The sequence below is a fragment of the Trachypithecus francoisi genome, unplaced genomic scaffold, assembly GCF_009764315.1.
Source record: "Trachypithecus francoisi isolate TF-2019V2 unplaced genomic scaffold, Tfra_2.0 Lachesis_group14, whole genome shotgun sequence".
In the NCBI taxonomy this organism is placed as follows: domain Eukaryota; kingdom Metazoa; phylum Chordata; class Mammalia; order Primates; family Cercopithecidae; genus Trachypithecus; species Trachypithecus francoisi.
In genome coordinates, this window is record NW_022681459.1 from 20,592,133 (window position 1) to 20,613,645 (window position 21,513).

General features: G+C 49.2%; 1 protein-coding gene across 2 annotated transcripts in view; it reads left to right on the forward strand.

The window, feature by feature from the left end:
- The first annotated feature begins 12,136 nt into the window (after nucleotides 1-12,136).
- Nucleotides 12,137-21,513, forward strand: part of IFNGR2 (interferon gamma receptor 2) — a 37,976-nt gene continuing 28,599 nt past the window's right edge. Inside the window, exon 1 of one of the 2 annotated variants that reach the window (XM_033232360.1) lies at nucleotides 12,137-13,013. In XM_033232360.1, the coding sequence (XP_033088251.1) occupies nucleotides 12,941-13,013 (73 nt within the window). In that variant the 5' untranslated portion in view covers nucleotides 12,137-12,940. Of the gene's footprint in view, nucleotides 13,014-20,184; nucleotides 20,381-21,513 lie in introns of those variants that run through there. The other variant, XM_033232359.1, reaches the window with a different exon arrangement.

The following is a 21,513-nucleotide window of genomic DNA, read 5'->3' on the forward strand; positions in this document are numbered from 1 at the left end:
GTGCAGCCCATTGATAGATGAGAAGAAACTGCCACTCAGTGGACACCCCCCAAGTGCCTTGGGGACATTGAAAAGCTCTGTGGATTGGTGCTTGTCTAGCATAGCCAGAGGGGCCACCCCAGTTCCTGCCAGGGACTCCCCACCTCCCACACAGAGAGTCCAGCCACCTGGGGATCTACCACTAATGCCAGAACAGAGGAAACGGAGGGGCTTTGACAGAATCTCCTACTGCAGACCCCAAGAGAATAGCCTGGGACTGGATGTAATCCAACTTGCAATCCACTCATGGTCCTCTCCATCGCACGATCACCATTGTTCCAGACGCTAGATGTCGTGTTCAGTGATTGACCGAGCATTCTCTGTTGCTGCCACTAAAACATAAGCCCTGCAAGCTCAGAGTTTTTATCTCTTGTGCTCAGAACAGGACCTAGCATACAGTAGATTCTCAATAAGTAAATATGTGCTAAATACATGAAAGAAGCGAGGGAGGGAGGGAAGGAAGAAGGAAGGGAGAGAAGGCAACATATTCCAGACCACCCCGTCCTTTCTGAACATGCTTCACTGCCCCTAAGCTCACTCTGTTCTTGCCGTCACCCACAAAGGTACCCACATGAATTTGTGTTTGCTTTGCTTGGATCTGTTTGGTATGAATACACCAGAAGTCACACACTATGATGTTTGAGGTTTCCAAGATAAAAAGAAAGTTCACAGTGACAATAGTTTGAGATTCTGCAAAAGAAAGGATGTTAACAATGTATTTAACACTCACCAAATGTAGCATAATCTCTACATAATGGCTTATGCCCAGAGCCCATGACTGTACCCAGGAGTCACTATACCTGGCAGTTAGCAAGGAAGGCTGAAACCTGAGGGCTGCTGACGGCGAATGTGAGGCATTCGGCATCTCCTCCTATCGCTGGCCAAGGTGTGTTCAGGGCTTTGCAAAGTCAAAACTATACCTGTAGAGAATGTTCTGAAACTACAGGCAACCTGATTTTCATACAATCCTGAAACACAGGAGAAGCAAAACGTTCCTTCCTCTCCTGTCCTGTGTGTGGTTTCTACATGCTTCTCAGAAAGGGTGAAGTAATGCTGCCTTCTGGCTGTTTTTTTGGTGCTTAAAAATTGAGGAGTTTCAGGATATGAATTTTGGCTATTTCTGTATTGTAAGATTATGACGTAATTGTTTTTTCTTCTTTATATTTTTCTGTATTTTATAGTTCCTTGACAATGAACCAGTACTTTTTTTTTTTCTCGCTCTGTCACCCAGGTTGGAGTGCAATGGCACGATCTTGGCTCACTGCAAACTCTGCCCCAGGTTCAAGTGATTCCCCTGTCTCAGCCTCCCGAGTAGCTGGGATTACAGGGGTGTGCCACCACACCCGGCTAATTTTTGTATTTTTAGTAGAGACGGGGTTTCACCATGTTGGCCAGGCTGGTCTCGAGCTCCTGACCTCAACTGATCTGCCCAACTTGGCCTCCCAAAGTGCTGGGATTACAGGCGTGAGCCACCGCACCTGGCCCAAGTACTACTATTATAAAGACAACAACAAGAAAAAAGTTAGAAAAATGTATGGGCTGGGTGTGGTGGCTCACGCCTGTAATCGCAGCACTTTGGGAGGCCGAAGTGGAGGGATCACTTGAAGCCAGGAGTTCGAGACCAGCCTGGGTGACATACTAAGTCTTCATCTTTAAAAGAATTTTTTTTTTTTTTTAGTTAGCTCATGTGGCGGCAGGTATGGGTACTCCCAGCTACTCAGGAGACTGAGACAGGAGGATGACTTGACCCCAGGAGTTCTAGGCTGTGGTGAAATATGACTGTACCACTGCCCTCCAGCCTGGGCAACAGAGATCCTGTCTATAAAAGCAAAAACAAACAAACAAAAAACTTGTGTATTTAAGTTTACAAGTTCCAAATCAGTTAAAATTTCATTTTAAGTTAGCCCATATATTATAGGGCTCCCACTGAGGTACAAATCCTAACAAAAGCAAAAATAACCATTGCCCATAGTGGAAGCCAGACTGAAAGCAAAACATGTGTGTGCCTGTAAACTGTCCTTCTCTTTTTTTTTTGAGACAGAGTGTCACTCTGTTGCCCAGGCTGGAGTGCAATGGCATCATCTCAGCTCGCTGCAACCTCCGCCTCCTGGATTCAATCCATTCTCCTGCCCCAGCCTACTGAGTAGCTGGGATTAGAGGTGCCCACCACCATGCCTGGCTAATTTTTATATTTTTAGTAGAGACGGGGTTTCACCATGTTGGCCAGGCTGGTCTCAAACTCCTGACCTCAAGTGATCCACGTGTCTTGGCCTCCCAAAGTGCTGGGATTACAGGTGTGAGCCACCGCGCCCGAGCTCCAGGAGACTTGGATCCTTACATCACACGCCAGCTTTCCCTGGAAGCCTTAGTCCTGGCATGAGCCTCTGCAAGGGGAATGTGTACCCAGAAAGAACTGTTTCTGGAGAGGAAGGAATTAAATAAAGAACCCTGCTGTCCCGGTTAACCTCTCCCTCCCTCCTGTAGAACTAATGACTGGCCACACTGCCCAGGCCAGGTCCCACTGTTACCTTTTCACAACCAGAAAATTGTAGTCTTGTCCATAAATGGATTTGGATAGATTATTCAAGAAGTACAGCAACTCCTTTCCACCCCCACTTGCCCTGAATCCCCAGCCCCAGAAAGCAATTTTAATATTTCTACCTCCTCCTTAGTTGAAGGCAGCCTTTGACTAAGCTAATTTAACAATACACTGAATTTAACAAGAAAAGGGCAAAAATCAGCTCCAGGAAATGTAGCCCTGCAGAGGCCACAGGCCTGCAGATTTTGAGAGGAGGGGAATGCTGGCGTGGTGGTAGCCTAGGGCTGCCAGGCTCTGGGTGTGTGTGTGTGGGGGGTGGGGGTTGTGTGTGTGTGTGTGTGTGTGTGTGTGCACACTGGGCAGGGGTGAAGGGAACAGGCCAAGATGGAAGTGGGGCAAAGAGTCCAAGGTCCAGACGCTGACAGCTGCCACCTATCTGTCCAGTGTCATTCTGTGTAGCCCCTATGGTGGGCTGACTAATGACCCCCAGAGACGTCCACAACCTAACCCCCAACACTTGTGAATCTGTTGCCTTCCGTGATAAAGGGGAGTTGGCAGACATCTAAGCTAAGCGTCTCAAGATGGAAAGATGATTCTAGATTGTTGGGTGGGCCCAATGTCATCACAAGGATCCTCGCATGAGGAAGAGGCAGGCAGGAGGGTCCAAGGAGGAGGGGTGGGGATAGAAGCAGAGATTAGGGTGGTTTGAAGATGGCCTGAAGATAGAAGTAGAGAGCATGAGTTAAGGAATGCAGCCGGGCGCGGTGGCTCACGCCTGTAATCCCAGCACTTTGGGGGGCCAAGGCGGGCGGATCACCTGAGGTCAGGAGTTCAAAACCAGCCTGACCAACAGAGCAAAACCCCATCTCTACTAAAAATACATTAAAAAAAAAAAAAAATAGCCGGGCCTTGTGGCATGCGCCTGTAATCCCAGCTACTATGGGGGGCTAAGGCATGAGAATCGCTTGAACCCAGGAGGCGGAGGTTGCAGTGACCCCAGATCACACCATTGCACTGCAGCCTGGGAAACAGAGTGAGACTCCGTCCCAAAACAAAAAAGAAAGAAAGAAAAAAGACAAAAGGAATGTGGCAGCCTCTCTAGAAGCTGCAAAGGGCAAGGAACTGATTTTCCCCAGAGCCTCTGGAAGGACCATAGCCTTGCCAATCCGTTTTGGGTTTCTCTCTTTCTTTCTTCCTTCCTTCTGTTTTTTTTTTTTCTTTCCTTTTTTTTGAAACAGAGTCTCACTCTGTTGCCCAGACTGCAGTGCAGTGGCACCATCTTGGCTCACTGCAATCTCTGCCTCCTGGATTCAAGAGATCCTCCTATCTCAGGCTCCCTAGTAGCTGGGACTACAGGCATGCACCACCTCCCTTCCTTTCTTTTCCTATTGTTTTTTATAGATAGAGTCTCATTCTGTTACCCAGGCTTTGGGGTATATAGAACTGATGTCCCTTTCTTTTTTATAGACAGGGTTTCACCCAGGCTGGAATGCAGTGGTGCAATCGTAGCTCACTGCAGCCTCGAACTCCTGGGCTCAAGTGATCCCCCCAACTCAGCCTCCTGAGTAGCTAGGACTACAGGTGCCCATCACCGTGCCTGGCTAATGTTTTATTTTTTGTAGAGACAGTCTTGCTATGTTGCCCAGGCTGTTCTCAACTCCTAGCCTCAAATGATCCTCACATCTCAGTCTCCCAAAGTGCTGGGATTATAGGCATGAACACCCAGCCCCATTTGGGATTTCTGACCTCTAAAACTATAAGGAGAATGAATTTTTGTTTTAAGCCACTAAGCTTGTGGGGATGCATTACAGCAGCCATAGGAAACTAATCCAGCTTCCAAGAACTGGGGGCCCGGCCAGGCATCACAGGGTGCACTGGCGGAAGAGACCGGCTTCCCCATCTCTGAGCTGGGCATCCTCAGCCTGGATCCCTGCACCTTGAGAGTCCTACATGGAAGGGTGAAGTCCCCTAGTGTGGCCCCAGCAGTTCAAAATCCCTTGGAGGTCACCCATGTGCTCCCAGGCAGGCTTCCTGAGAAAATGAAAACATCGAGTTTCTTCATTTGTGGCTAGTATTGCACCCCGTCAGTGTGGCAATGCGGTTCTGTTACCAGAAACGCTGACTGGCAACTTGCGTGTGGTTGAAAAACAGGGATTGGATTCACTGAGACTGATTCCCATGGTATGGTTATGCTGTGGCAAGGCAAGCACAGGCGTTTCTGAGATAGTGACTGTTGCTATTTCCTTAACAATCTACATAAAATGAGCACCCATCAGGCAGAAGCCAGTGACATCTTCACTTCTGTTTTTCACATGTTTGTTTTATGGGCTCTTTTAAATATATATTTAATATATTTAATATATATTTAATGTATTTATTTTGAGACAGAGTCTCGCTCTGTTGCTCAGGCTGGAGTGCAGTGGCACGATCTCAGCTAACTGCAACCTCCACTTCCTGGGTTCATGCAATCCTCCCACAGCCTCCCGAGTAGCTGGGATTACAGGCATGGGCCACCATACCTGGCTAATTTTTGTATTTTTAGTAGAGACAGGCTTTCACCATGTTAGCCAGGCTGGTCTCAAACTTGTGAGATCTACTGCCTCGGCCCTCCAGAGTGCTGGGATTACAGGTGTGAGCCACTGCAATCAGCCTATGGGCTCTTTTTTTACAGACTGGCATAGCCAAAGACCAAACCCTTTCCAAGACACGTATACACAGGCACACACACACACACACACACACACACACACACACACGAGGAAGTCGTGCTTTTGAAGGTGATCAAACCCAGAGAATACAAGATTTACAAGAGGTTCAAGTACACACTTTCTAAACCCAAAAAGTAGCAGTAATCAAATCAAAATACATGTTTGGAAAAAAGATTCAAATATGTTTTTTAAAAGCAAAGACAGTCACAATAAACAAGGCAAAGAATGTATCTGAAAGAGTATTCATATGTATGTTTGCAAAGAAAGAGAGTTAGAATAAGAAGTGTTCTTCACTTTTAGAATATGTGACATTAGATTCTTTGGGTTATATGGAACTGATGTCCCTCATGAAAAATTGCCAAGGAATTGGGGGTGTGTAGGGAGCTCCAGGTGATTCTTTGAGGTGAAATCGTGCATGATTTTGGATCCAGTGAAGGTATATAGTGGGAGGAGGCTCCTACAGAAGGTGGGGTTGACACAGGCTGGAAAGTATGGCTGCAAGGGAGGTTGGGAATTTGAATTTTCTGGAAGCAGTGAATACTCACAAGACTGAAAATCCTCCCAGTACAGCAAGAGCATTCAAAAGATGCTGGACAGTCAGAAATCAAGATAAATGGCCACTACCCTTACCTCATAGATGTGTTATGAGGGTTGGCAGGAGGTCAATAAATGGTACCTCTTCTTATTAGAGGATATGGGCATCGCTCCCTGTTTGCCCACAGCCTTGTAGTGACTCATCAGATGCCCCATGGGCCTCCTCCCGGCTGTGGCTTACAGAAGGGGTCCCCATCCACCGCTCATGAACAGCGGTGAGCTACAAGGAAAGCTTCACCTGTGTTTATAGCTGCTCCCCATTGCTCTCACGACCGCCTGAGCTTCGCCTCCTGTCAGATCAGCAGGGTCACTAGCTTCTCATAGGAGCCTAACCCTATTGTGAACTGCACATGAGTGGGATCTAGGTCGCACACCCCTCATAAGAATCTAGTGCCTGATGATCTGTCACTGTCTCCCATCACCCCCCGAAGGGACTGCCTAGTTCCAGGAAAACAAGCTCAGGGCTCCCACTGATTCTACATTATGGTGAGTTTTATAATTATTTCATTATATCTTATAAAGTAATAATTATAGAAATAAAGTGCACAACAAATGGAATGTGCTTGAATCATCCCGAAACCATTCCCTTCTGCCCCCCTGCCTGGTCCTTGGAAAAACTGTCTTCCATGAAACTTGTCCCTGGTGCCAAGAAGGTTGCTGACCACTGCCTTCCAGCAGCTGCTATCTAGCCTGAGCCCTTGGTTAATAAACTGCTCCTACTCATGCCCAAGCTGCCAGGTTTTTCCTGGAAGTCTGCAGGATCCCAGAGTGCAAAATTATTATTATTATTATTATTATTAAGAGAGAGTCTTGCTCTACCACCCAGGCTAAAGTACAGTGGCGCGACCACAGCTCACTGCAGCTTCAAACTCTTCGGCTCAAGCAATCTTCCCGTATCAGCCTCCTGAACAGCTGGGATTACAGGCATAGTCCACCATTTCCAGCTAATTTTTCTTTTTAAAAATGTTTTGTAGCAACAAGGTCTTGCTACATTGCCCAGTCTGGTCTCCAACTCCTGGGCTCAAGGGATTCTTCCTGTCTCAGCCTCTCAAAGCACTGGGATTACAGGGGTGAGCCACACACACGGTCGAAGAGCACATTTAAACACACAGAAAAAATGATAGGCTCTTAATCCTTCCAGGAAATAGGGAATGGTTTGAGTTTTTCTGAATTACAAAACCCAAGACGATTCATTATACGAGTCCTGTCCTGAGAACTCAAGAAAAAAAATCCCAGGCCTGGGCCTTCCAGTTATTACCGGCAGCTTCCCAGATCCTGGGCTACGGCCCTGGGGTTGTGAGTGCTGTTCGTATGTACCAAGGTCAGGAATATTAAAGCTTCATATACTTAAAGTGTAGGAGTCTCCTGTTTTTCAAGGAGTTAAAAAGGAACTGGAAGATTTTCTTTTCTCTGCCTGTTGTCTCTTCTCCCTGACAAATTTCAGGATATTGGCTGGGCGCAGTGGCTCACGCCTGTAATTCCAGCACTTTGGGAGGCCGAGGCGGGTGGATCACATGAGGCTAGGGGTTCAAGACCAGTTTGGCCAACATGGTGAAACCCCGTCTCTACTAAAAATACAAAAATTAGGCAGGCGCGGTGGTGCGTGCCTGTAATCCCAGCTACTCGGGAAGCTGAGACACGAGAATTGCTTGGATCTGGGAGATGGAGTTTGTAGTGAGCCGAGATCACACCAGTGCACTCCAGCTTGGATGACAGAGCAAGACTCTGGCTCAAAAAAAAAAAAAAAAAAAAATCAGGATATCATTCATTCCCTGTTTCCAGGAGGAATGAAATGTAGAATGCTGTATGTGTAATAGTTACTGTTGTGAGGGTCCCAGACAGGAGGCAAAAAACTAGAAAAGACTGGGTATTACTCGAATGATGTTTTGTGACGGCCCCCTGGGGAAGTAGAAATGCAACAAGTATAGGCTGGTGAAAGGAGGGGGCTGAGACCCATGACAAACAGCGAGAAAATCCATCCCATCATTGGAGACCTAAGGGAATTCGTCCTTTCGCTAACATGCCAATTCCTCTGACCTTGATCCTGGAATTTCTTGGAACAAGGGGCACCAAGGCACATATCAAGGCCCCACTTGGCAAGGATCAAGGCCTACTTTGAGCTCAGAGCTCTTACAGCTCTGTTGAATACAGAAAAGACACTCACCTACCCACTCACAGGTGTCAGCGGCCCTGCCTTTGGCTGTGTCAAGCCCCACAAAATGGACAAACAGGGGAAGATGGTAGTCAGAGAAGGCGATAGAGTTCTCAGGAAGTGGAGTCCAGAAGTTGTAGAATTTGGACTGTGGGTATGGCAGGAGTGGGGGGCGGGGGAGGCGTTAGAGATGAAGGCAGGGAGAGGCACAAACAGGTGGGGTGAACAGCAGAGGAAGAGGCAGACAAGTAGGGCACATGTGACCTTCACAAAGTAAAACTTCAAAGACTCACTGACGGAATAGCTGGGTCTTGGGGAGCTGTGGAGCGCTTGATTGGGCAGAGCTGAGCCTCACTGCAAGAAAACGGAACAGAATGATGAGAAGTTTGCTGTGAAATGCGGGGGGCTTTGGCACTAGACAGGCCTGGCTAGGAGCCCACACTGCCACTCATTGACTGTGTGATTTGGGGCATGATCAGCCAGGTTTTGATCCAACAAGTAAAAGCATCATGTGATGTATGTGTTGTTATATTATAGAGATTTGACCTCCCATAAACATGACAGATGTGTGCACAGTCCAGGAGAGGCAATTTCCCTCTGTCCAGTGCTGGAGCCTGAAGTCCTCAGGGCAGAAGGCCGGAAGAGAAGGTGGACAAGAGGTGGAGGAAGCAGGGACAAGCTGAAATCTAAGGTTCAGCTGCCACCCTCCTCAGTTGCTCTCTATCTCCACACCTCCAACTTACACGACCACACGAGATCCACCAGGAGCTGGAGGGGCCTGGAGCCTGTCTGTATCCCCGCCATCTAGGACGTCAGCAGAGAAGCCACAGGTCATGAGCTGCAAAGATGGGTGCCTTGTGCCCTGCCCCAGCCTCCCAAGGATAAAGGAATATGGCTGCACCTTTCCTTCCATCTTCCAAGTCTTGATCATTGCTAGGGTTTGAAGGTGTCCCCAAATTCCACGTGCTGGAAATTTAATTCCCAATATGGCAGTATGGAGGAATGAGGCCTTTCAGAGGTGATTGGTTATGGTGATCCTGCCCTCATGGATGGGTGAACTCATTCATGGACTGGTTCCTGGACCAATGAGTTATCATGGGAGTGGGACTGGGGGCTTTATAAAAGAGGGGATGGGCGCGGTGGCTCACTCCTGTAATCCCAACACTTTGGGAGCCCGAGGCAGTAGTTCAAGACCAGGGCAACATGGTGAAACACCATCTCTACTAAAAATACAAAAATTAGCCTGGTGTGGTGGCAGGCACCTGTAATCCCAGCTACTTGGGAGGCTGAGGCAGGAGAATTGCTTGAACCTGGGAGGCAGAGGTTGCAGTGAGCCAAGCTCGCGCCACTACACTCCAGCCTGGGCAACAGAGTGATACTCCATCTCAAAAGAAAAAAAAAAAAAAAAAGAGGAAGACCGATCTGAGTACCTTAGCACCCTCAGCCCCCTTGCCATGTGATGCCCTGACCACCTTAGGACTCTGTAGAGAATCTCCATCAGCAAGAAGGCCCTCACCAGATGCAGTCCCTAGACCTTGGACTTCTCAGCCTCCCAAACTGTAAGAAATAAATGTCTTTTCTTTATCAATGACCCAGCTTCAGATACTCAGTTATAAGCAACAGAAAATGGACTAAGACACACACAAACATCCTTCCCTGCCCATGTTACCTCAGAACTTTTCAGGGAGGGGAATTCTAGGAAATGCAGTTACAGTTTAGCAGACCTACCGCAGTGCAAACCCACCACAGGCCAAGTCACTGAACTCTGCTCGTGTCCCCATGGGACAGCCATTGCTTGCCTAACTGGGAGGTCTGGGTGTTATAATACCTAGAGAAGCACCACTGGCCAACAAAAAATGTTGGCTTCTTTCTGCCATCCCCTGCCCACTCTCCTGATAACCCCTCTAGGCTATTAGAAATGCTTCAGAAAGGTCAACTGATTAGAAGGTAAGGAATTAATGGAAAGGGATGGTGCAGATGCAGGGTTTGTAGGGCTGAAGTGTATATAATATATGCAGCCCCGTTTATAAACAAATACACAACTCACTATAAAATTAGGCACCAAAGTATTGCTTTTTTTTTTTTCCCCCCGGAGATGGAGCCTTACTCTGCCACCCAGGCTGGAGCACAGTGGCGCTATCACAGCTCACTGCAACCTCCACCTCCCTGGTTCAAGCAATTCTCATGCCTCAGCCTCCCAAGTAGCTGGGATTACAAGCACCTGCCACTATGCCTGGCTAATTTTTGTATTTTTAGTAGAGATGGGGTTTTACCATGTTGGCCAGGCTGGTCTTGAACTCCTGACCTCAGGTGATCCACCCGCCTCGGCCTCCCAAAGTGCTGGAATTACCGCTGTGAGCCACCACATCTGGCCAAAAGTATTTCTTTAGAATGAGAAAACAAACAAGTAACTTTTTTTTTTTTTTTTGACAGTCTTGCTCTGTGGCTCAGGCTAGAGTGCAGTGGCATGATTTCAGCTCACTGTAACCTCCACCTCCCTCCTGTCTCAGCTTCCCAAGTAGCTGGGATTACAGGCACATGCCACCACACCTGGCTAATTTTTGTATTTTTAGTAGAGACGGGTTTCACCATGTTGGCCAGGCTGGTCTTGAACTCCCGACCTCAGGTGATCCACCTGGCTCAGCCTCTCAAAGCGTTGGGATTACAGGCGTGAGCCACCGCACCCAGCCATCAAAGATGTGACCTTGAAGCAAACTGCAGAAGCCTTTTTCCTTAGCCTTAAAATGGGCTCCACGTCCCTCCCTTCTTCACAGTATAAACTCCCTTCACATTTATGATCGTGTCTAGTTATATGCCTTCTTAGAGGTTCCAGACGCTAAGCTTGAGACAGACAGACCAAGCCTGGAGCTCCTGCTGCAAAATTCCAGATATGACCTCAAAGCGTCTAATTAAGAATCCAGCCATTGTTGAGATGAAGCCAGCCCACCCTTTCAGTAGACTAGGACCCAAGACAGCCCCTGGAACAAGACAGACAGACATTGTACTTAGCATAATCCTTGCCTGACTTCCACATCGTTTTCCCTTTTTAAACCCTTGCCTTTCCCACTCCCCATACCTCACAATTCAAGGTGATTGCTTTGGGGATACGAATCCAACCACTTCCTCTTGCTAGCTTGGGAAATAAAATCACTTTCCACCACATCTCGCTCATGTTAATTAGACTCTGCAAGCAGCCAGCGACTGAACCAGCGTTCGGTTACATCCCCTGAGGCAGATGACACTTGCGAGATCCCATAACCGATTTCTTGTTAGTATGTTGGCATTTTTCCCCCAGTCGTTTTCTTTTAATTTTATTTATTTGTTTGAAAATGGAATCCTTCTTGCAATCATGTCATTTTCAGTGCTTTTTTTTTTTTTTTTTTTTTGAGACGGAGTCTCGGTCTGTCACCCAGGCTGGGGTGCAGTGGCACCTTCTCTGCTCACTGCAACCTCCACCTCCCGGGTTCAAGCGATTCTCCTGCTTCAGCCCTCCGAGTAGCTGGGATTACAGGCGACTGCCACCACGCCCGACTAATTTTTGTATTTTTAGTAGAGATGGGTTTCAGTCATGTCGGCCAGGCTGGTCTCCAACTCCTGGCTGAGGCTCATGGGATCCGCCCGCCTCGGCCTCCTAAAGTGCTGGGATTATAGGCTCAGTGAGCCACCACGCCTGGCATCAGTGCATCATTTTGAAGTGATTCCAAATTATCGCCCGCTTTTTTCATGTAACATATAAATACATCTCTATATCTGGAAATATCCAATGCATAATTCAATTGTCTGCTAGGTATTTCATCACATATTTTTACGAGCGTGGCCAATTTCAAAAGAGTTCACAAGGAGGAAATACAAGAATGTGGGAAGAGCAAAATAACAGCTCTATGTTGCAAAACCCATTTTTGCTAACATGTCCAGTGGGCTCCCGGAACGACTTATTTTTAAATTCTTGGTCTCCCCGCACCGCGTCCCTCCTTTGCTGCGCTAGCTTTATGACGCATCTTGGAAGAACAGGGCAGATTTAAAACCCTCTTCCAACAGGCGTCAGACTGGACATGGTGCCGTTTCGGGCTGGGGAGCGGGCCTGTGGCTGCCCAGCTGCTAAAGGACTTCCTCCTCGTGCACCGCGGCCGGCTCCTGGGCAAACCCCAGGCCGTTTCGAAACGCTGAAAGTTTCTGTCTCTCTCTCCCCCTGCTCAGAGCCCATTCGCCCCCAGAGCCCCACCTCCTCCTTCACTGGGCCCTTTCTAACTCCTTCCCCTTAAAACCCTTTTCAAAAGGGGGTTGACGGGAGGCGGAGGTTGCAGTGAGCCGAGATCGCGCCACAGCACTCCAGCCTGGTGACTCCGTCTCAAAAAAAAAGGGGGGGGCGGGGGAGGGTTGAAAGCTTAATATGTACTTTGGGGGCTATTAAAGCAAACATTTCGACTAAAGGGGCGAATCCTCGAATTGCGCGATCAAGCACCCAAGAGGAGAGTGAGGTTGGGTCAAGAGGGGTGGGGGCTCCAGTGAACGCCCGGGGGCCTGGGCCGAGGTCTTGCGGGGCCGTTCCGGAAGGATCGCGGCCCCCGAAGGTGGGCGTCCCGCGGGGCTCCAGTCTCCAGGACGTTCCGGGAGGCTCAGCTCTCCTGTAGGCCGGCTGCGTGGGGTCCCAGCGCTGCCGCCGCAGAGGCCCCCGGGCCGCCGTTCCTGGAGTGGGAAAGTCCCGCGCGGGGGCGGGGCGGGGGCGGGGCGGGGCGCTGGAAGCCGGGCAGGGTCTCCTCCGCCTGGACGCCCCGCAGCCGCTCGGGAAGAGGCGGGCCCTGCGCGCCCTGCGCTCGCCATGGCGGTCCCGGCGGCGACGTGAGCTGCTCCGCGGACCCCGAGCGGGGCCCCGGCCGCCACCTGAGCCGTCGCCGAGCGCCCGGGGCTATGCGACCGACGCGGCTGTGGCCGCTGCTGCTGCTGCTCGGAGTCTTCGCCGCCGCCGCCGCGCCCGCGTCAGGTCAGCCGGGCCTGGGCCTTCGCGGCGGGACGCGGGCGCAGCCGCAGCATGTGGGGGCTGGGGGACTCCCGGATCGGGGGATGGGGGAAATCTGCGGGGTGCTCAGATTGGGTGGGAATCTGTGGGGTGCTCCGGGTGGGTGGGATCTGCGGGGTGCTCAGATCGGGTGGGAAACTGCGGGGTGCCCAGGGCTAGAGAGGCCCGCGGGGAGCCCGCAACGGGGCTGGGGTGGGCGGCCAGGAGTTCCAGACAGGAGCTGGAAGACGTTAGGGCACCCCTCCTGGCGTCCTGGCCGCCGGGACACTCCTCTCCTGGAGGGGACACTCGCTGCCCCTCCGTGAAGCCGGCCCCCTCGGCTGTGCCACCTCCCCTACCGGCACGCCAGCACCGGGAAAGCCAGGGTGGCCAGAGTCTCCGAATTTCTCGGAATGAACAGCAGCACCACATTGAATCCAGGGTTTGGGCAGGGGCTGCCTCTGCTGGCCACGGGTTCTGCAGCCTGGCCAGACCGCGGTTAGTCCCCGCCTGGAGTGCCTCCCGAAGGCCTGGCTGGCAGCTAGACTCAGTCCCTTTTAGAAGCAGCGGTGGAGCAAGGACCAGCGTCTTGGACAAGTGACCCAGACACAATTCCGACTTTGGCCGAGGGCATATTTGACACTGGGTATGAAATCCAGACAGTTCCCACGGTCACAGAGATGGGGCAGCAGCATTCGGGCAGGGCTCAGAACTGTCCGGGTCCCTTCAGTGTTGGGGCGGAAGAAGAAAAGTGTCAACTGAGCCAGGCATTGATTGATCGATTGATTGATTGATTGATTAAAACGGTGTGGCTCTGTCGTCCAGGCTGGAGTGCATTGGCAGCATCTCAGCTACTGCAGCCTCCGCCTCCCGTGCTCAAGCCATCCTCCCACCTCAGCCTCCCTAGGAAGTGGGATTATTGGCCACACCTGGCCAATTTTTGTATTTTTTGTAGAGAGGAGGTCTTGCTAAGTTGCCCAGGCTGGTCTTGAACTCCTGGACTCCAGCAGTCTGCCGCCTCGGCATCTGAAAGCGCTGGGATTACAGGCTTGAGGCACCGTGCCCAGCTGAGCCAGGCTTTTAAAACCGGTTCTGTACCCACCCAGAGAGCTTCTTACCTGGCAGCCTCCTTAACCTCTGACACCAACTGACCACGCTTATGAGCCAAACGTAAAAACCAAAAGAAGGCCGGGCATGGTGGCTCACGCCTGTAATCCCAGCACTTTGGGAGGCTGAGGCAGGATCATGAGGTCAGGAGTTCCAGACCAGCTTGACCAACATGGTGAAACCCCCATCTCTACTAAAAATACTTAGCTGGGCGTGGTAGCGCCTGCCTGTAATCCCAGCTACTCAGGAGGCTGAGGCTCAAACCCGAGAGGCAGAGGTTGCAGTGAGCCAAAATCTCGCCACCACACTCCTGCCTGGGCGACAGAGCAAGACTCTGTCTCAGGGAAAAAAAAAAAAAAAAAAAAGAAAGAAAAAGGGGGAAAGACCTTAATGACAAATATGTGGTTAGAATATTCTTGTGTATGTATCTGCATTTGTTTTGCTGGGTTCTTTCCCATGGGGAGAGTGGTATCATAGGTTGGACAGCCCTTAGACAGTCTTGAGAACTTAGAAGATTCTTCCCATTTGATAACGTTGTGTTGGGGGTTTGTTTCTTCTACCGGCATTCCTTCCAATGGCCCGTAAGTTCCGTATCGCCTTGATCTGGGGTGCCTTGCATTTGAGGAAATTATTAACTGCTTTTCCATGGCAGTCAGATAGATGGGTTCAAATCCTGACTCCACTTCCACTCGGCTTCAAGTCTAGAGCAACCTGTGTGTGCCCCCTCCCTAAGCCTCCTAATGAGAGTTGATGATTGCCCTAGTGTGAGATGAGCAGGCGAGTGACTTCATACCAGAGAGGAGTGACTAGTGGTGATCTGTGGACTGTTTGTGATTTACCTGTAATGAGTCCAGAGGTTGAAAGATACATTAGAAACTTTATAGTTTGACGTTGCCCCAACATCCAGGTGCCTGTCCATCTTGCTAACGATTAACTTTTATTGTATTCTACAAAAGTTTTGGTCTATGTGAGACATTGCAAAAAAAAAAAAAAAAAAAAAAAAAAAATGAGCCGGGCTCAGTGGCTCACACCTGTAATCCTAGCACTGGGAGGCCGAGGTGGGTGGGTCACCTGCGGTCAGGACTTCAAGACCAGGCTGATCAGCATGATGAAACCCCATCTCTACCGAAAATACAAATATTAGCAGGGTGTGGTGGTAGACACCTGTGTCCTAGCTACGTGGGAGGCTGAGGCAGGAGAATCACTTAAACTCAGGAGGCAAAGGTGCAGTAAGCTGAGATCACGCCACCGCACCCAGCCTGGGCGACAAGAGCAAGACTGCATCTCAAAAAAAAACCAAAAACAAACAAAAGAAAACTGGCTCTGTTGCTCCTTTGAAAAGTAGTAGCAGCTGGGCACAGTGGGCCACACCTGTAATCCCATTGTGTCCAAAATTGGTGGGTTCTTGGGCTCCCTGACTTCGAAAATGAAGCCACAGACCCTTGCAGTGTGTGTTACAGTTCTTAAAGATGGTGTCTGAAGTTTGTTCCTTCTCGTGTTCGGACGTTTGGAGTTTCTTCCTTCTGGTGGGTTCATGGTCTCGCTGGCTTCAGGAGTGAAGCTATAGACCTTCGTGGTGGGCGTTACAGCTTTTAAGGTGGCACATCTGGAGTTGTTCATTCCTCCCAGTGGGTTCATGGTCTTTAGCTGGCCTCAGGAGAAGAGCTGCAGACCTTTGTGGTGAGTGTTACAGCTCATAAACGCGATGGACCCAAGGAGTGAGCAGTAGCAAGATTTATTGCAAAAAACAAAAGAACAAGCTTTCTACACACTGTGGAAGGGGACCCCAGCAGGTTGTTGCTGCGGACTGGGAAAGTCTGCTTTTATTCCCTTATCTGGCCCCACCCACATCCTGCTGAGTGGTCCATTTTACAGAGTGCTGATTGGTACATTTTACAGAGAGCTGATTGGTCCGTTTTGACAGGGGGCTGATTGGTGTGTTTACAATCCCTGAGCTAGACACAGAGTGCTGATTGGTGCATTTACAATCCTCTAGCTAGACATAAAAATTCTCCAAGTTCTCCCCAGATTAACTAGACACAGAGCACTGATTGGTGTGTTTACAAACCTTGAGCTAGACACAGAGTGCTGATTGGTGTATTTACAATCCTTTAGCTAGACATAACAGTTCTCCAAGTCCCCACTAGATTAGCTGCAGAGGACTGATTGGTGTATTTACAAACCTTGAGCTAGACACAGGGTGCTGATTGGTGTGTTATAATCCTTGAGCTAGACACAGAGTGCTGACTGGTATGTTTACAATCCTTTAGCTAGACACAGAGTGCTGATTGGTGTATTTACAATCCCTTTGTAAATACAAAGGGAGAAAAGTTCTCCAAGTCCCCACTAGATTAGCTAGATACAGAGCACTGATTGGTGCATTTACAAACCTTGAGCTAGACACAGAGTGCTGATTGGTGTATTTACAATCCCTTTAGCTAGACATAAAGGTTCTCCAAGTCCTGGGTAGACCCAGGAGCCCAGCTGGCTTCACCTAGTGGATCCCGCACCAGGGCCACAGGCGAGCTGCCTGCCAGTCCTGTGCCGTGCACCCCCCACTCCTCAGCCCTTGAGCGGTTGATGGGAGGGGGCGCCACGGAGCAGGGTACAGTGCTCTCCCGGGAGGCTCGGCCAGGCAGGAGCCAACGGCGTCGGGGAGGCCCGGGCATGGCGGGCTGCAGGTCTGCAGCCCTGCCTCGCGCGGGGCGAGGCAGCTGAGGCCCGACGAGATTTCCAGCGCAGCGCCAACGTGCTGGCACTGCTGGGGGACCCGGCACACCCTCCACAGCTGCTGGCCCAGGTGCTAAGCTCCTCACTGCCCGGCGCCGGCAGCGCCAGCGGCTGCTCCAAGTGCGACCCCGCGAACTCACGCGTATCCGGAACTCGCGCTGGCCCGCGAGCGCCTTGCGCAGCCTCGGTTCCGGCCCGCGCCCCTCCCTCCACACCTCCCGGCAAGCAGAGGGAGCCGCCTCCGCCTCGGCCAGCCCAGAGAGGAGCTCCCACAGTGCAGCAGTGCGCTGAAGGGCTCCTCAAGCGCGGCCAGAGTAGGTGCTGGGGCCCAGGAGGCGCTGAGAGCGAGCCAGGGCTGCCAGCACGTTGTCACCTCTCACCATCACTTTCGGAGGCAGAGGTGAGTGGATCACCTGAGGTCAGAAGTTCCAGATGAGACCAGCCTGGCCAACATGTTGAAAACACTGTCTTTACTGAAACTACAAAAATTACCGGGGCATGGTAGTCGGCGTCTGTAATCCCAGCTACTTGGGAGGCTGAGGCAGGAGAGTCGCTTGAACCTGGGAGGCAGAGGTTGCAGTGAGCCAAGATCAGGCAACTGCACTCTAGCCTGGGCGGCAGAGCAAGACTGTCTCAAAAAAGAGAAAAAAGAAAAGAAAAGTAGTAGTGCTTTAAACTAATCTCTATTTTGCAACTATTTGAGCATTTTCATATTAAACAGCTTAAAAACACCTAATGTATATTTTCAAGAGAAACCCTTTTTAAGTGAAAACACAAAGTGAAAATATTCACAATGATTATATGGCAAATGGGTGGTAGAAAGGTTTTCACACTTTCCCATAACTTACCAGTGTAATTTTGAAATTGCTTTTATGGTCAGAGAAAAAAAAAGTGTTGGAAACTTTTCTTTTTTTTTTTTTTTGAGATAGTATCTCCATCGCTCAGGCTGCAGTGCAGTGGCATGATCACAGCTCACTGCAGCCTCAACCTCTCCGGCTTGAGCCTTCCTCCCACCTCAGCCTTCTGAGTAGCTGGGACTACGGGTGCACGCCATCATACCTGGCTAATTTTTGTATTTTTTGTAGAGATGGGGTTTCACCGTGTTTCCCAGGCGGGTCTTGAACTCCTGGGGTCAAGAGATCCACCTGCCTCAGCCTCCCAAAGTGCTAGGATTGTAGATGTGAACCCCCAGCCTGGCACTGGAAGCAAATTTTTAAAAGGGAGACATAGTATCTATCCCTTAGAGTTGTATAAGGGTAGAATATATAAAATATGGGACCTGAGGCAATTTGTAGCAATGCCCTGTTAAGTAGTGGCCATTTAGGCCGGGCGCGGTGGCTCAAGCCTGTAATCCCAGCACTTTGGGAGGCCGAGACGGGCGGATCACGAGGTCAGGAGATCGAGACCATCCTGGCTAATACGGTGAAACCCTGTCTCTACTTAAAAATACAAAAAACTAGCCGGGCGATGAGGCGGGCGCCTGTAGTCCCAGCTACTCGGGAGGCTGAGGCAGGAGAATGGTGTAAAAAACCCGGGAGGCAGAGCTTGCAGTGAGCTGAGATCCGGCCACTGCACTCCAGCCTGGGTGGCAGAGCAAGACTCCGTCTCAAAAAACAAAACAAAACAAAACAAAACAAAACAAAACAAAACAAAAGTAGTGGCCATTTGCTCTAGGTAGAAAAATGTAACCAACAGCACAAGTGCAGTAAGTCAACTGACTGTTCAGCTAGTTACCTGAGTGTTGAGGAATTAAGGCTTCTATTTGTAATTGTAGCAGCTGCTGCAGACTTTTTCAGGGGATTGGGTATGTACTGTATCACAGAATTTTTTATCATTATTTGCTGACTTGAACAGCCAAAACTTCTCATATGCTTAGAGGCCACCGAGAAAGACAGTGTAAGTCCCCAGCAACTTAAAAACCATTTCATATGAATGTCCACTGGGTACGATCCTGAGTGTTCATAATCTCAGCAAGTGAAAATATCATGTAGTTGGAATGCTTTTGCCACCTTTATAAATGATCATGATAGTAACATTTATGGGTCAGATGAGATGCCAAGTGCTTTATATACATTACCCCTCTTAATTTTCTCAGCCATTCTTTCAAACTAGGTTATATTTCCATTTTACTCCCTAGAAAGTCAAACCGTTCTTGATAGGAAGAGCCAAATAATCTAGGTCAATAACTTGATGTCCAGTTTTTGTTGTTTTTGGGACGGAGTCTCGCTCTGTTGCCCAGGCTGGAATGCAGTGGCATGATCTTGGCTCACTGCAACCTCTGCCTCCCAGGTTCAAGCGATTCTCCTGCCTCAGCCTCCCAAGTAGCTGGGACTATAGGCACCTGCCACCATGCCTTGCTAATTTTTAAATTTTTAGTAGGGATGGGGTTTCACCACGTTGGCCAGGCTGGTCTCGAACTTCTGACCTCAAGTGATCCCCCCGGCCTCGGCCTCCCAAAGTGTTGGGATTACAGGCGTGAGCCTGGCCTAATATTTCTTGAAGAGAACAATCTCCTGGTTATGGCTGAGGAATCAGAAAATGCTTTTTTACTTCTCATCTGCAAGGTAATGGAGGTGGGATCAATGATGTTCACCTAATTGATTTTCATCATAATGCCCCCCCCCCATAGAAAGATCCTACAGGGTCAGTCCTTAATTATCAAGATTAAATGATTACTGTTAATTATATTTTATTTTATTATCTGTGTATGATTTATGTTAATCAAACTATGCTGTTAAGACCCAGGGTATCCTCTTATTTTTTTGTTTGCTTGTTTTTTGATACGGAGCTTTGCTCTTGTTGCCTAGGCTGGAGTGCAATGGCATGGTCTCGGCTCACTGCAACCTCCGCCTCCCAGGTTCAAGCGATTCTCCTGCCTCAGTTTCCCAAGTAGCTGTGATTACAGTTGTGCACCACCACACCCAGCTAATTTTTGTATTTTTAGTGGAGTTGGGGTTTCACCACGTTGGTCAGGCTGGTCTTGAACTCCTGACCTCGAGTGATCCACCTGCCTCAACCTCCCAAAATGCTGGGATTACAGGCATGAGCTACTGCACCCAGCCCCTCCTATTCTTAAATATGCGTAATGTCTGAAATGCCTGAATCTTGGATAGATAGATCAAAGGTGGTGGGATGGGTCAGGAAGGCAGAGTTTGTTCATTCACCACTTTACTCATTGTTAAATGGTCCTACTGTTTAGCCCTGAGTGTATAAAAATGATTAAGACAGTCAATGTATAGAATAGTCTACTTAGAGACATTGCCAGAATGTCTGTATTATCATACATACTATAATAGATACACATATACTGTATGCCATGATTTTTCAAAAGTACTAGAATAGAAATATTTTTAAATGTTATAGGACACTACTCGTCAGGAAGAGTTGAGGAAAGTCCAATAGAGGAAGAACAAACTGAGCTGGGTTTTGAAGCATGGAGTTTCAGATTAAAGAAAAGAGGAAAAGGCCAGGCGTGGTGGCTCATACCTGTAATCCCAGTACTTTGGGAGGCCGAGGCAGGTGGATCACGAGGTCAGGAGTTCGAGACCAGCCTGGCCAAGATGGTGAAACCCTGTCTCTACTAAAAATACAAAAATTAACTAGGCGTGGTGGCAGGCGCCTGTAATCCCAGCTACTCGGGAGGCTGAGGCAGGAGAATTGCTTGAACCCAGGAGGTGGAGGTTACTGTGAGCAGAGTTCGTGCTACAGCACTCTAACCTGGGTGACTGAGCAAGACTCTATCTCAAAAAAAAAAAAAAAAGAAGAAGAAGTAGAAGAGGCTGGGTGCAGTTGCTCATGCCTGTAATCCTAGTACTTTGGGAGGCCAAGGCAGGTGGATCACGAGGTCAGGAGATCGAGACCATCCTGGCTAATACGGTGAAACCCCGTCTCTACTAAAAATACAAAAATTAGCCGAGCGTGGTGGCGGGCGCCTGTAGTCCCAGCTACTCAGGAGGCTGAGGCAGGGGAATCTCTTGAACCCGGGAGGCTGAGGTTGCAGTGAGCCGAGATGACGCCACTGCAACACAGCACTCCAGCCTGGGGGACAGAGCGAGACTCCGTCTCAAAAGAAAAAAAGAAGAAGAAATAAAATATGCAAAGTTGTGTAGGTCCAAAATAAAATAGGAGAGAGTGTATGGTGTTTTAGGGAGTGGTGATGATTAATCTGTTTGAGATAAGATCTTAAAGGATTTTCAACTTACTCAAGTCTGAACTCCACCCTCTATGCCAGGAATTGGCAAACTTTTTCTGTAAAGAACTAGACAGTATGCACTCAGGTGGTTATAGAAGTTTGATTAAATGCCTGATTTCTCAATTAGATATGGCATTTGAGACTCTGCCTAGGGAGAGTGCTTAGGTCATGCTTATATGTGAAAATGTGTAGTTATTTTTTCCTCTTGCTCTCGCACATGCCCCTTGCTTTCCTAAGCTGAGGTTTTGAAAATGAAATTTTGACAGTTGAATGAAAATGCCCTCGATAAGCACATGTATTTCCTTCTTTAAAGAACTCCCTCTCAGGAATAAGAATAATTGTTCTCTACTGTATTGTAAGACTTGGGGTTTGACCATGAACGCATTAGTCCAGTTCAATAAGCTTCATTTTTCTCGTTGGTAGTAGGGTCCATTTGTGGGAGAACATACCAATGAT